This window comes from Panthera tigris, chromosome D4 (genome assembly GCF_018350195.1).
Source record: "Panthera tigris isolate Pti1 chromosome D4, P.tigris_Pti1_mat1.1, whole genome shotgun sequence".
In the NCBI taxonomy this organism is placed as follows: Eukaryota; Metazoa; Chordata; class Mammalia; order Carnivora; family Felidae; genus Panthera; species Panthera tigris.
This window is the reverse complement of record NC_056672.1, coordinates 6,945,803-6,957,915: the sequence shown is the minus strand read 5'-3', so window position 1 is coordinate 6,957,915 and position 12,113 is coordinate 6,945,803. Positions and strand designations below refer to the sequence as shown.

The 12,113-nt window shown below is 47.6% G+C and overlaps 1 protein-coding gene across 1 annotated transcript in view; it reads left to right on the top strand.

Moving 5' to 3' along the window:
* Nucleotides 1-12,113, top strand: part of SLC1A1 (solute carrier family 1 member 1) — an 82,997-nt gene that overhangs the window by 59,665 nt on the left and 11,219 nt on the right. The window contains exons 4-9 of the mRNA XM_042964685.1: nucleotides 1,418-1,532; nucleotides 2,990-3,032; nucleotides 4,672-4,770; nucleotides 7,954-8,138; nucleotides 9,688-9,795; nucleotides 11,693-11,815. Coding sequence (XP_042820619.1) covers nucleotides 1,418-1,532; nucleotides 2,990-3,032; nucleotides 4,672-4,770; nucleotides 7,954-8,138; nucleotides 9,688-9,795; nucleotides 11,693-11,815 — 673 coding nt within the window. The remainder of the gene's footprint in view (nucleotides 1-1,417; nucleotides 1,533-2,989; nucleotides 3,033-4,671; nucleotides 4,771-7,953; nucleotides 8,139-9,687; nucleotides 9,796-11,692; nucleotides 11,816-12,113) is intronic.

Genomic DNA, 12,113 nt, shown 5'->3' with positions numbered 1-12,113 from the left:
ATGTCCCTAGTAAGAAACAGGGTGACAGTTCTGTGCCTTTATTAGAAGGAAGTGAAGCCAAGAGCTTCTGTCATAGTGGAGTTGAGTCTAATGATGAAGTATTTCCAAAAAGATAACATTTCAGTGCATCTCAAATGGCACGTGGTAGTGAGAGCTCACAGCAACTTGCCAAGTATAAATTCCACTTGAAAAAGGGAGAACGTTCTGATAAGGGAATATAGCTGCTCTCGGACCTCTGGCATTCTTTTACGAAGAGAGTGCGGCCCATCCTTTGTGACCTGGCGTTTTAAGGATGTCCTGCGTGGGAAGAGAGGACTGGATGGTACTCAGATGTTGCAGCCGCGTGACCCTGCCACTCTGCATTAAGAGACTGTTGGGATGAGGTGAGGCAGTGGGGCTGGTAGGCAGGGCACCTGGGAGGGCCTGAACCCTGCCTTAAACCAAAGCCGCGCCTCCTCAGAAGGTTCGTGAGGGAAGCGCACGTGAAGGAAAAAGCGGGTGTGTGTCTCTCCTGCCAGGTTGAGTGGAAAGAGGGGACCACACCCACCTTGTCTTTGTATTGCCCACCGACTCCTCCCACCTGCGAAACCTACCTGCTCTGGTCCTGATGCCCTGCCCACTGTGGATCTGCGTTGCCCTTGGGAGGAGTGATAAAGGACACAGAGACTTTCTTCTTCACCCCCTCCAGTCAGCCAGCCTCTAATGACTTGGGGTGTACTCCAGCCTCCCGCCTCTGCTTGGACACCTCAGAGGACAAGAACCCATTACCTCCAGGGACCAAAATGGTGCCCTCAGATACCCACCCCCTCCGTTGAGACAGTGCCTTACAGCAAGAACTGTCTCCCCCTGTAACACCTGTTTGTCCCCCTTCCACCCCCTGAGAGTCACAGGGAACAATATTTTTCTTAACCCTAACCCTTTTTTGGATTACACAACAACCTTCCAGATATCTGAAGGCTTGTAGTATGAAAGGAAGTTAAGGCTTGTTTTGTATGAGCCTCTGGAAAATAACCAGCATCTGTGGATAAAAGTTACATAAAGATATTGAATGGCTTGAAAATGAACTGAGTTGGAAAATGAATCACCCTCACCCCAACCCCTGCCTAGGCTGATCTCATAAGCTAAAGAAAAGAAAATAGAATGTTCTCATCAGCAAGGGTTTCCAGAAGCAATTCTGGAATGCAGCCTCTTCATTTACATTAAAAAAAAAATGGGAAGAGTTCCTTCTTCATTTAAATGGAAAAGTAATCAAGGCTGCTTGGAGGTCCCAGCTGAGGCTCAGCATTTTGGCCAGACCGTGGAGTCCTCCTGGTTTTGCCTGGTGCCACTATGCCTACTGGTTCTAAGAAGGCTACACCAGGGGTGCCAGGTGTTCTGGAAGGTCCTTAATGCTCTGTGGTGCTCTCTTGGGCCGCAGGCATCGTGCTGGTGGTGAGCATCAAGCCTGGTGTGACCCAGAAAGTGGATGAGATTGACAGGACAGGAAGCAGCCCTGAAGTCAGTACGGTGGATGCCATGTTGGATCTGATCAGGTGAGTGTTTTGCCAGTGGGGCAGCCCCCTAGGCATGCCGCCTGTGATACTGTGGCCACAGAGGACCACAGCTTGCTTTAATGCACTGCTGTGGCTGTCTTGAAATGGCCGATAGTTTTTGAATCATTGCGTGTTTTCATTTTGCCCTGGACCTCAAAATTGCATAGCCAGTCCTGCTCGCCAAGCCATGGTTCCAAGAGTGGGAAGACAGTCTCCTCTGTCAGGATTTAGGATGGACAGAGAAGCAGAAAATACACTTATTGCACTAAGATGCTGGGCTGCGTTGGGGGTCAGCTCTGAAGCACACTTGAAGAAATACCTTCTTTTTTAATTTTTTTTTTAACATTTATTTTCAAGAGAGAGCGACAGAGTGTGAGCAGGGGAGGGGCAGAGAGAGAGGGAGACACAGAATCCAAAGCAGGCTCCAGGCTCTGAGCTGTCAGCACAGAGCCCAACAAGGGTCTCAAACCCATGAACCGCAAGATCATGACCTGAGCTGAAGTTGGATGCTTAACCGACTGAGCCACCCAGGCGCCCCAAGAAATACATTTTTTAATTGCACCGGAGAAGCCCTCTTCTCAGAAGCAATCAGGGCTGGGAATTGGTCAGTTACTTTTAAGATAGCAGAGCAGAGAATCATTAAAAAATGACACAGGTACACATTACATATTTTGTGGACACAAAATTTAAATGTGTTTATTTGCCAGTTTTTGATGTAGGGCCAAAACCTTTTCTTTGAGCGTGTCAGTTGACTGTGATTCTGTATCATTTTTCTTGCACCTGTTGTGCTTGTAAAGGCATGGTGTACAATTTCCAGGTTCAGTTTTCACGAAGTACACAACAAAATCCTTAGAAACTATAAAGAATGCTGAGTGCCACATCCTGCGAGTTTTTCTTTCCATTTCTGTGGACGCCCCTTACCTAATTTACCACAGAAATTTTAGTCACTGGCTTCGGTCGAGTTTCCAAGCATTGAGTTTAGTTTTGATGAGAAACCACACCTTCCATCTCACACTCCCATTTCGCTGACTCACATCATTTTTAATTCAGTCATTATGCTGATATTCTCATTTGGCATAAAGAATTTGGGAACAGATGCCCCGGACTCTCGGTAGGCATACTTTCTCGTCAATGAAAACAGAAGCGTACAGAATATTAAAGGAGTCTCTTGACTGGGAGTGTCCACCTGCCAATGCATTGTTTCACCGAGGACAGCGAGCGTACCAATTACTCAGTGACTCAGCTGAGTGATGGTTGTGTGAGAGAACTTTCTAGACTCGGTTGAAGCTCAGCGGGGGAAAAAAATCTTAATACAAGGAAGTATTTTGCAAAGGAGAAACCAGAAGAGGAACCAGAGTACTGATTCTGTATTCTGCTCACCTTCACCCATGCGTTGGGTGTGACAAAAACAAAACACTTGTGCTGTAACGTGACACTGTTTTTCATGTCTCCAACAGGAATATGTTCCCGGAGAACCTTGTCCAAGCCTGTTTTCAGCAGGTAAGGACGACAACTTTTGCCTTCAGATTGCTGTACTCTTCGCTTTACTGATTAGAATCGTCGTTCCCTGCTGTGACCCAGGAAGTGGAATGAGCACATCAAAAATGGCAGGAAACCCACCCTCGAGTATGAATGTGGAGCAAATCGCAGGTGCCTCTGGGCTTCAGGTCCCAGAGAAGTCCCTGTTGTTACTGACCCCGCTGCTCCCTTTCCGTGACACGTTCTTGTCCCCAAGAGAGCTCAGATGAAGCCATCAGGAACCTGTCGAACAAAGAGTGTTTAAAAATGTGGGCTCTTGTGCCTGTGTTTTTGAGAACCACGTGATGTTTGTGGAGACGCTTAGGCTGTCTCCAGATGCAGGCACTGAAAAAGCAACCCTCCGACTCCCTGTTCCTTTCTCCCTCGTGTTGGGAGAGCGGTATCTAACCCACACGGGTGGTGGGTGTTCCCGGTGTTCGGTCTTTTCCTTAATCACTACGCACCCGTTGCTGACCCTCCGGCTCCCCGGCGATGTAACAAAGCCGTGATTTTTTTCCTCTAGGAAAGTTGAACAATCTCTTCACTCCCATTTCCTTACAGCCCTTTTCTCTTGTTTATCTGTGCACTTAAGACAGCTGAGTCTATCACGAACTGCCTAATTCATTTACATAAATTACATGAACAGAGACCTCTGTGTGTACCAACAAAAATGGCAATGAAGTTGCTCCCTGCCGACCTCCGAGAGGCACAGAACCACCTCTGTTTCAAGGGTGCCTTTGCGGCTCAGCCACAGTGGTCATTTGTAAGGTTCTTGATGTTGGCAGTGTCTCGAAGGAGTGACATTTATGCCTGGTGTCGTGGTATACTAGCTCTTTCTTAAACCTCTCTGCTGAAGCCTTGCAGGACCAAACAGAGCCGAAGGAAGGGAATTCAACAGAAATCTCACTCATGGACTAGCCCTAAAGGGACTGTTGCTGCTGGAACAACCATCTACTTCTTGACGTTTATTAAAGTCAGGGTGACTACAGTTACCCAAGTAATGAGGTGTTCCTCCCAGATTAAAAATGAGAAATGAATAAACAAATAGAAACAAAATGATTGATAAGATCGCTGTAAGAGTCTGTCTGTCAAAGCACCTCCAAATAAAACCTGTACTTTCGGGGCACCTGGGTGGCTGAGTCAGTTAAGCTTCCCACTTTGGCTCAGGTCATGATCTCACGGTTTGTGGGTTCGAACCACGCATCGGGCTCTGTGCTGATGTCTCAGAGCCTGGAGCCTGCTTCACATTGTGTCTCCCTCTCTCTCTGCCCCTCACCTGCTCATGCTCTGTCTCTCTCAAAAATAAACATTTAAGAAAACAACAACCCAAACTTTCTTTCCCATTGTCGCCCTGTTAATCTTTTACTATGAAAGACAACATTCTGACATCACTGAATGGTGGCCATGGGAATCAGGGTTTGGATTTTATGGTCTCACTTTGGCTTCCCAAGCCTCATGGGAGGTACTATCAAAATCTGTAACCGAGAGAGGTGACAGAGGCAGAAGGCTTCAGTGGCACTCAGTTAGCCAGAGTCACATATTCCCATGGTTTAGACTCAGGTGCTTGAAAAACTCTTATTTTGTTTGTTTCTTTGGTCTTTTTTTCCCCTCCAATGTGCAGTATAAAACCAAGCGTGAAGAAGTGAATACTCCCAGTGAGCCCGGGATGAACATGACCCAAGCATCTGTCACAGCCATCATGACAACTGCCATTTCCAAGGTACCTTGTTGCCCGCACCCCTTCCCCCCCCCCCCCCCAGGCAGGTGCTGAGTCATGGAGCAAGCAGGAGACGGAGATACAGTCGGTCCTCATTACTTGCGAATTCGTCTTCTCGCTAAAATGTGTTTGCCCCCCCAGAATCAACACAACGCTCTGACGTCATTTGTGGACAAAGAGCGGTGAAAAGTTTAAGTCGCCCAATGCACACATGGCCCTCTGAGGCTGAACAAGGCTAAGCCCTTTTTTTTTTTTTTTTAATAGGCTCCACACCCAATGTGGGGTTTGAACTCACAACCCTGAAATCAAGAGTCACGTGCTCCACCGACGGAGCCATCCAGGCACCCCAAGCTCTGCCTTCTTGTTTCAGCTCTCTTATTGTAAACAAGTGTCCTTTGAGTAGCATGTTTATGCCACATTTTTCATGTCTCTGTGCTTTTTCATGGTGATTTTACTGTTTAAAATATCCCCCAAGCATAATGTTGCAGTGTTGTCGGTGGTTCTGAGGGCGAGAAGGCTGTAGTGTCTCATATGGAAAATTATCTGTGTGTTAGATCAGCTTCATTCAGGCTGAGGGTGTCGGTTGTGACTTCAGTGTTAATGACTCAGTAATACACATTACATATTTATGTGTTTCTGAACAGAAACACACCTACAGCAAGGTTATATGCTGATTATCTGATGAAAATGTTGTGAACCCTGGTTCCCCGGAACCTGACCTTATATTTCCCCTGGGAGCAAGGATTCAGTATTTGCTAACTCACTGTTGGTGGGTGGCACTTTGTAAAACATAACCACCAGGCATTACGAGAAGCATCTGAACCACCCAGAGAAGAGGGTGAGCCCCATTGCGTCTACACCCTCCACTACTCCATTGAGTTGAGTTGGGCACCTCTTGCTTTAGAGTTGCAAGACCACCTAAATATGGAATACAAGGCCACGTTGCTTCTCCAAAACTCTCCACCCAGATGTGATTCGGGGTCCGGAGTTTTCCACTCTTGACGGGCCATGCGGCGCAGGCACTGTGTGTCATGCAACTCAATTCAGTGGGGTTGGGAAGCACCCTCCAGGACAGAGGACGTCAGTATGCCTGCAGCAGAATGCCCTGCCAGGTAAAGAGGAATAACCACAAGCAGCCTCACCTCAGTTCTGCCACCAGGAGTTCGCCATCCAATTATGAATAAAATCCATTAGGTTTTGAGAGCGGTTGGCCTTTCAGCTTTGGAGATGAGACTGTGTGGGCCCGAAGCAGTAAATCTGTAGTCCTAGAGAAGGTTTCTGCTGAGCGTTCTCTGCCCCCACCCAGAAGGGAACGATTTAAGGAAGAAAGAAATGTTTGGTAGACTTGGTTCAAATCAGAGAGACCACGGTTGGCTCCAGCTTCCTGCTGCAGGAAACATTAAGTCCTCTGACTGGCTCTGTGGCCCTCCATGGCCGGGCTCCTCCCTGGTTTCCCGGCTCCCTTCCCAGTGGCCTTTTCTCTTTCCCATCCAGACCCACCTCCTCAGTTACTCCTTATTCCTGCCTTTCCACGTGGTTCCAAAAAGATTGTTTTTTTTAATTTTTTTTTTTTAACGTTTATTTATTTTTGAGACAGAGACAGAGCATGAACAGGGGAGGATCAGAGAGAGAGGGAGACACAGAATCTGAAACAGGCTTCAGGCTCTGAGCAGTCAGCACAGAGCCCAACGCGGGGCTCGAACTCACGGACTGTGAGATCATGACCTGAGCTGAAGTCGGACACTTAACCGACTGAGCCACTCAGGCGCCCCCCAAAAAGATTTTTTTGAGCACTCCCTGTGAGCCAGGCCCTGCTGGGCATTGGGATGACAGTGGTACAAAGACAGACATGGCTTGTGCCCTCATGTGACAAGTGATGAGTATTGCAATAGGGAAGGACAGGGTGCTTACTCCAGGGCTTTCAACAGAGAGGCTTAAATTAGTTTGGGGGCCATAAAGGATGAGTGGAATTCTCCAGGCAGGGTGCAGCGGCCTGGGGATGACTTTGGCCTCTGCTTATGCCATGTTTCTGGTGTTGGCCTTCATCTCTTGGCTGCCCCTACCGCTCAGGCTTAGCTTTCCCTAACTGCCGGTGCCCCCAGTCAATCTCCGCCCGAGGCCTGTAACTTGACCGCGCAGTTAATTACACACCCTCCCACTACCATTGGTTTGTTTTTCTCACGGTTAATCTTATCTGTCTAGCTGTATTTTAAGACTTCTAAGTCACCAATGCAGTCAGCACACTCTAGCGCTCGATAAATATGAGTTTGAGCATATCAGATGATAAGTAAAAAATGGCACCCCAGTAACTTATCAACCATATATAATACATTATAAACCTGGCTTGCGGCACTCAGATCATGTTCTCTCCCTGTGAAATCTCTCAGTGAAATCTCATGCTGCACCACTCAGATGAGGTTGTGTCTCAGCATATCTCATGCTGTTCTTACTCAGGATAAGATAACGAAATGGCTTATAGTAGCTGGTATTTGATTAATATTTATATCTCTACAATCCTGTTGGTCATCCAGGATCAGAGGCGGTAAAGAATGCGCCTGTGTTTTACTATCATGATACAACAGATAGTAAAATGTCCTAAAAATGTTCACCCTGTTAAATATTTTGCAGTTCCTGCATTATTAATTCCTCTCTTTTTCACACAGACTCCAAATGTAACTAGTAGTTAGAATAACTCTGAAAAGCACCTCAAATCTACAATTCTTACTAAAAATGTAAGATATCCCAGTTGGTTCGAGCCCCACATGAGGCTCCATGCTGACAGCTCAGAGCCTGGAGCCTGCTTCAGATTCTGTCTCCCTCTCTGCCCCTCCCCTGGTTGTGCTCTGTTTGTCTCTCTCTCTCTCTCTCTCTCTAAAAAATGAATAAACATTAAAAAAAAAATTTAATATAAGACATCCCAGAATAAGACATCTTCAAAAGAAATCTTCAAGTTTGGATTTTTTGAGAGACAAAGAGAAAAAAAAAATCACTTTAAAGTTCAGCGGCAGATGGGGGGGGCAGTAAAAACTTGGGTTGTTTTTTTTTCTTTTTGTCCCCAAGTATGGTGGCCTTTGGTGGATTACTAGTTTAGTAGGTGTGGCCGTCGTATCTTCCCATTTCGGGGCCTCTGCTCTCCAACAGCATTCTAATCACGCATCCATATATTCTCTTGGTTTTGACCCACAGAACAAAACAAAGGAATACAAAGTCATAGGCCTGTATTCAGACGGCATAAACGTCCTGGGCTTGATTGTCTTTTGCCTCGTCTTTGGACTTGTCATTGGAAAAATGGGAGAGAAAGGACAGATTCTGGTGGATTTCTTCACTGCTCTGAGTGATGCAACCATGAAAATCGTCCAGATCATTATGTGGTGAGCAGATGCCTGTTAATGCCATCCTGCTTCTCCTGACAGTTGCCCCCTCAAAATTGGAGTAAAGAAGCCTAGGAAGGGTGAACATAGAATATCAAGACACTAGAGCATTCAGTAACTATGCGTATTACATAGGAGTTAGTTCACTAACAAGAATCTAGGTTTTAGCTATTGTCTTTTCTGCCAAAGCCCTTGATCGTCTTACACCCAACCAGCATTCATCTAAGAAATAACTCTTTTTTTAAATAATTTATTTTGAGAGAGAGAGAGAGTGAGGGTGGGGAAGAGAGGGAGAGACGGAATCCCAAGCAGGCTCCATGCTGTCAGCACAGGGCCCCACATGGGGCTCGAACTCACAAACCGTGAGATCCTGAGCTGAAATCAACAGTCAGATGCTTAACCAATTGAGCCACCCAGGCGTCCCTCTAAGAAATAACTCTTAAATTAAGGATTTGAGGGGCGCCTGGATGGCTCAGTTAAGTGTCCAGCTTCAGCTCAGGTCATGATCTCATAGTTTGTGGGTTAGAGCCCCACATCAGGCTCTGTGCTGACAGCCTGCTTTGGATTCTGTGTCTCCCTCTCTCTCTGACCCTCCCCCACTCACACTCTGTCTCTCTCTCTCTCAAGAATAAATATTTTTAAATTTTTTCTTTAATTAAAGATTTGAAAGGGTTCTTTGCACATCACAACACAAGGTGCTTTCCTTGTTAGGCCCCGTGCATAAGTGATGTTCAAAATTCTTGCAACTGGTACAGCACAGGCCCTAATCCATCCAGATGAAAACTACCATTTGGGTCAGCATACCGGTGGCATCACCCTGTCCCTGGAGATGCCAAACTCCAACTTTTCTAGGTGATCCCTGCCCCACTTATATTGAGTTGTTTCAACATTATGGACTCTGAAGTGTAGACAGTGACAGTGACTCAAAGGGTTTCGTGATTTCAGTCACTTACTCCCGCTGAACCTCACCTTCATCATCTGCAAAAAAGGATAATAGAAATCTGCCCCTAGATTTGGGAGAAGTGCATCAAGGGAAATGATGCACGTCAAATACTTAACCCAATGCAAGGCACGTAATGAGAGCTCCGCAAACAGGGCTGTTCTGACCACTTCTACTAATCATATTGCTCTGTGGCTGACACTACCTCCTGGGGAACAAGATGACTGAGGCCAGGAAGAGCATGGGGGCCATATCTGGGGGATCAGGCAAAAACGAGATCTGCCGTTGTGACTGTTAGCAGGACGTATGTGTACCGGGAGTGAGGCATGGGCTATGCACTCATTTAACCACACGTTCTTGCCGAGTCTGCTCATCTAGGGTGGCTGAGGTGGGTAGGATTTAAGACACATGTGCGGGTGCTGAAACCTGGCGCCAGGGGTCCACCAGGGCCTGAGGCCAAAACCTTGGCTTTATTGTGTAGCAGGTGTGCTTCCCAGCTGAGCACACGTGCCAGGCCAAGGTGCGTGCCCTGGCCCGTTTCCTCCCCAACGATCCCACCTTGAAAAGACACCAGATGACAGAAGTGTCTTTGCTATGCTTGCTTTCTAGTTACATGCCACTTGGCATTTTGTTCCTGATTGCCGGGAAGATCATAGAGGTTGAAGACTGGGAAATATTCCGCAAGCTGGGCCTTTACATGGCCACCGTCCTGAGTGGGTACGTCCAACTCCTGGGAGGAAGCAGCCAACTTCTTTTGGGCCAACGGACTGGTGCCGAGAAGCTGCCTTTTGGTTAAAATCAGCTTCTCCCCTGTGCAGGGAAAGATGGTTGAGAGATAAGAGAGCAGGGGGAGGAGGGCTGCCCTTTAACAGCTGTACTGGAGGAGGATCCCACTGTGCTACTTGCCAGGTCTCGGCAGAACAGCCTGGACCATGGTTTGTTGCTGCCTTTATTAGTTGTGTTAAAATCATTTTTTAAGATGAGCAAGACCCACTGGTAGCCTCTCTTGGCGTTCACTTCTTCAAGGATGGAAACTCACCAAACTAGTAGGAATGGCCCACAGGCACCCCAACCCCAAGAAAGACATTAGGCAGGGCCTAGGTGGAAGGAGACTTGAGCCAGTTGGAAGGGATGGCTGGTTGGTCCCAGCCCTGCAGGTGGGGCCGGGCACCACTGCCACACCATGCATCATCCAAGTGTCAGGGAGCATGCTGGGAAACTCTTCCAGCTGGGAGGTACTGTGTAAAAGCTGGAAGGCAGCAGGGGACAGGTCGTTTGCATATTTATTGCAGCCCAGTCATTGGCTCCTTAAGGGCAGGTATGGTAGATAAGTTAGGAATGCTGGCCCCGGATATCTAGCAGGAACAGGATTCGTCACAGGTGTTAAGAAACACGGACCAAGGGAATGAATAAGTATCATCAGTTTGACTCGCACAGGTCAGTAGCCCCCAGACGCCCAACTTGAGCAATGAGCTCACCCGCTGGAAGGCAGGTGCACCGGGGAGCTTATCTGTCTTTACCAAAAGCACCGCCCTGCCAGCCAGCAAGAAGAAGCCTGGGTTCCTCCAGTGTGAGGGCCATTGTCAAATCTCAGGGCCCCAGTGGTAAGGCAGCAGTGCCATCTACCCTTCTCGAGGACAGGGCCTGGGCCCAGGCAGTCATTTGGCCGAGTTTTATTATACTGAGCCATTTTCTAACACAGTTCTGGTTTCTGTTCTCTTGCCCTACCTTGGTTTTTAACAGAAAACTCAGCTTCTCATAGTTCTTAGCCACAAGCTCTATGTGAAGACCCTCAAGATGGACCTTCAGGATCTGTATTAACAATGATCATTTCTTATTGTTTCAGCTTTGAATAACTGATCTATAAACCCTTTACGTGGACACTATATGGCATCTGCTGGATTGGTCTCATTTTTTAAGCCCCCTGTTTTGTGTAACCTATATATCTCAGTGTGAAATAGGGAATAGTTTTGGAAGGCAAGAATAACAAAGAAAAGAGGGTCAGTCCTGAAGTAGGTGGAAGGAGACTCCACCAGTATGACTGGAGGAGAGCAGGGACTTCCTCCTTACCACAGCCTGCCTGGCCTACTAGATGGTGGGCACCATCCAGCAGGACAGCAGTGGTCCAGGGAATAGACGGGCTGAGGGCTATGATAAGGGCCTATGGTAGAGGTTTGTGCAGAGCCACAAACCTACAACAGAGGAAAGGGTCTGCCCAACCTGGGAAGGTAAAGGAAGGCTTCCTGGAGGAGGGGGACCTTTTGCTGAGTCTTAGAGGAGGGATAAGAATTCAGCAGCAGCAGGTGAAAGCATTTTAGCACCTGTTGGCAGAAATAGCGTGCACAAAGCTTGGCGACGTGATGTAAGTGTTGTGTGAGCTCTGAAATGTGGATGCAGCTACTGGCTTCACCGCCGACTTTGACAAGATACTTCGTTTACTAAGTGAATGTCCTCACCCTCACTGCCGGAATGGAGACCTGCCCTACCTCTCATTTTCTTTTGGGTCATAATGCAAATCAAATGATATATCATGAGTAAAAAAGCTGTTTGAGAAAAAGGATTAATATGAGGAGGTGGTGTCATCTAAGAACCTGCTTCTTTGACTTGTTTCCAGGCTGGCAATCCACTCCATCGTCATTCTCCCACTGATCTATTTCATAGTCGTTCGGAAGAACCCTTTCCGGTTCGCCATGGGAATGGCCCAGGCTCTTCTGACGGCTCTCATGATCTCTTCCAGGTAAATGTACGAGGAGTGTCTGGAGGAAGTCTCTGGGCTGCAGAGACTAATCAGCTCTTACTGGCTGCGGCTGAGAGCTGTACGGGCCACTTGTGAAGCTGACCAAGCACCGGCCACAGCTTGTCCTTCTGTAGCTAGCTTTAACTCCAGGAAGGACCTCTGTCTTCTCCCCCTGTGCATCCTGGAGCATATTGCTTCACCCTACTGCATATTCCCTGCCCTCATGGCATGGCCTGCAGCCCAGAAGGGGTTTATGGTGTAACTCAGAGAATGGCGGACACAGCACGTTCCCACTCCT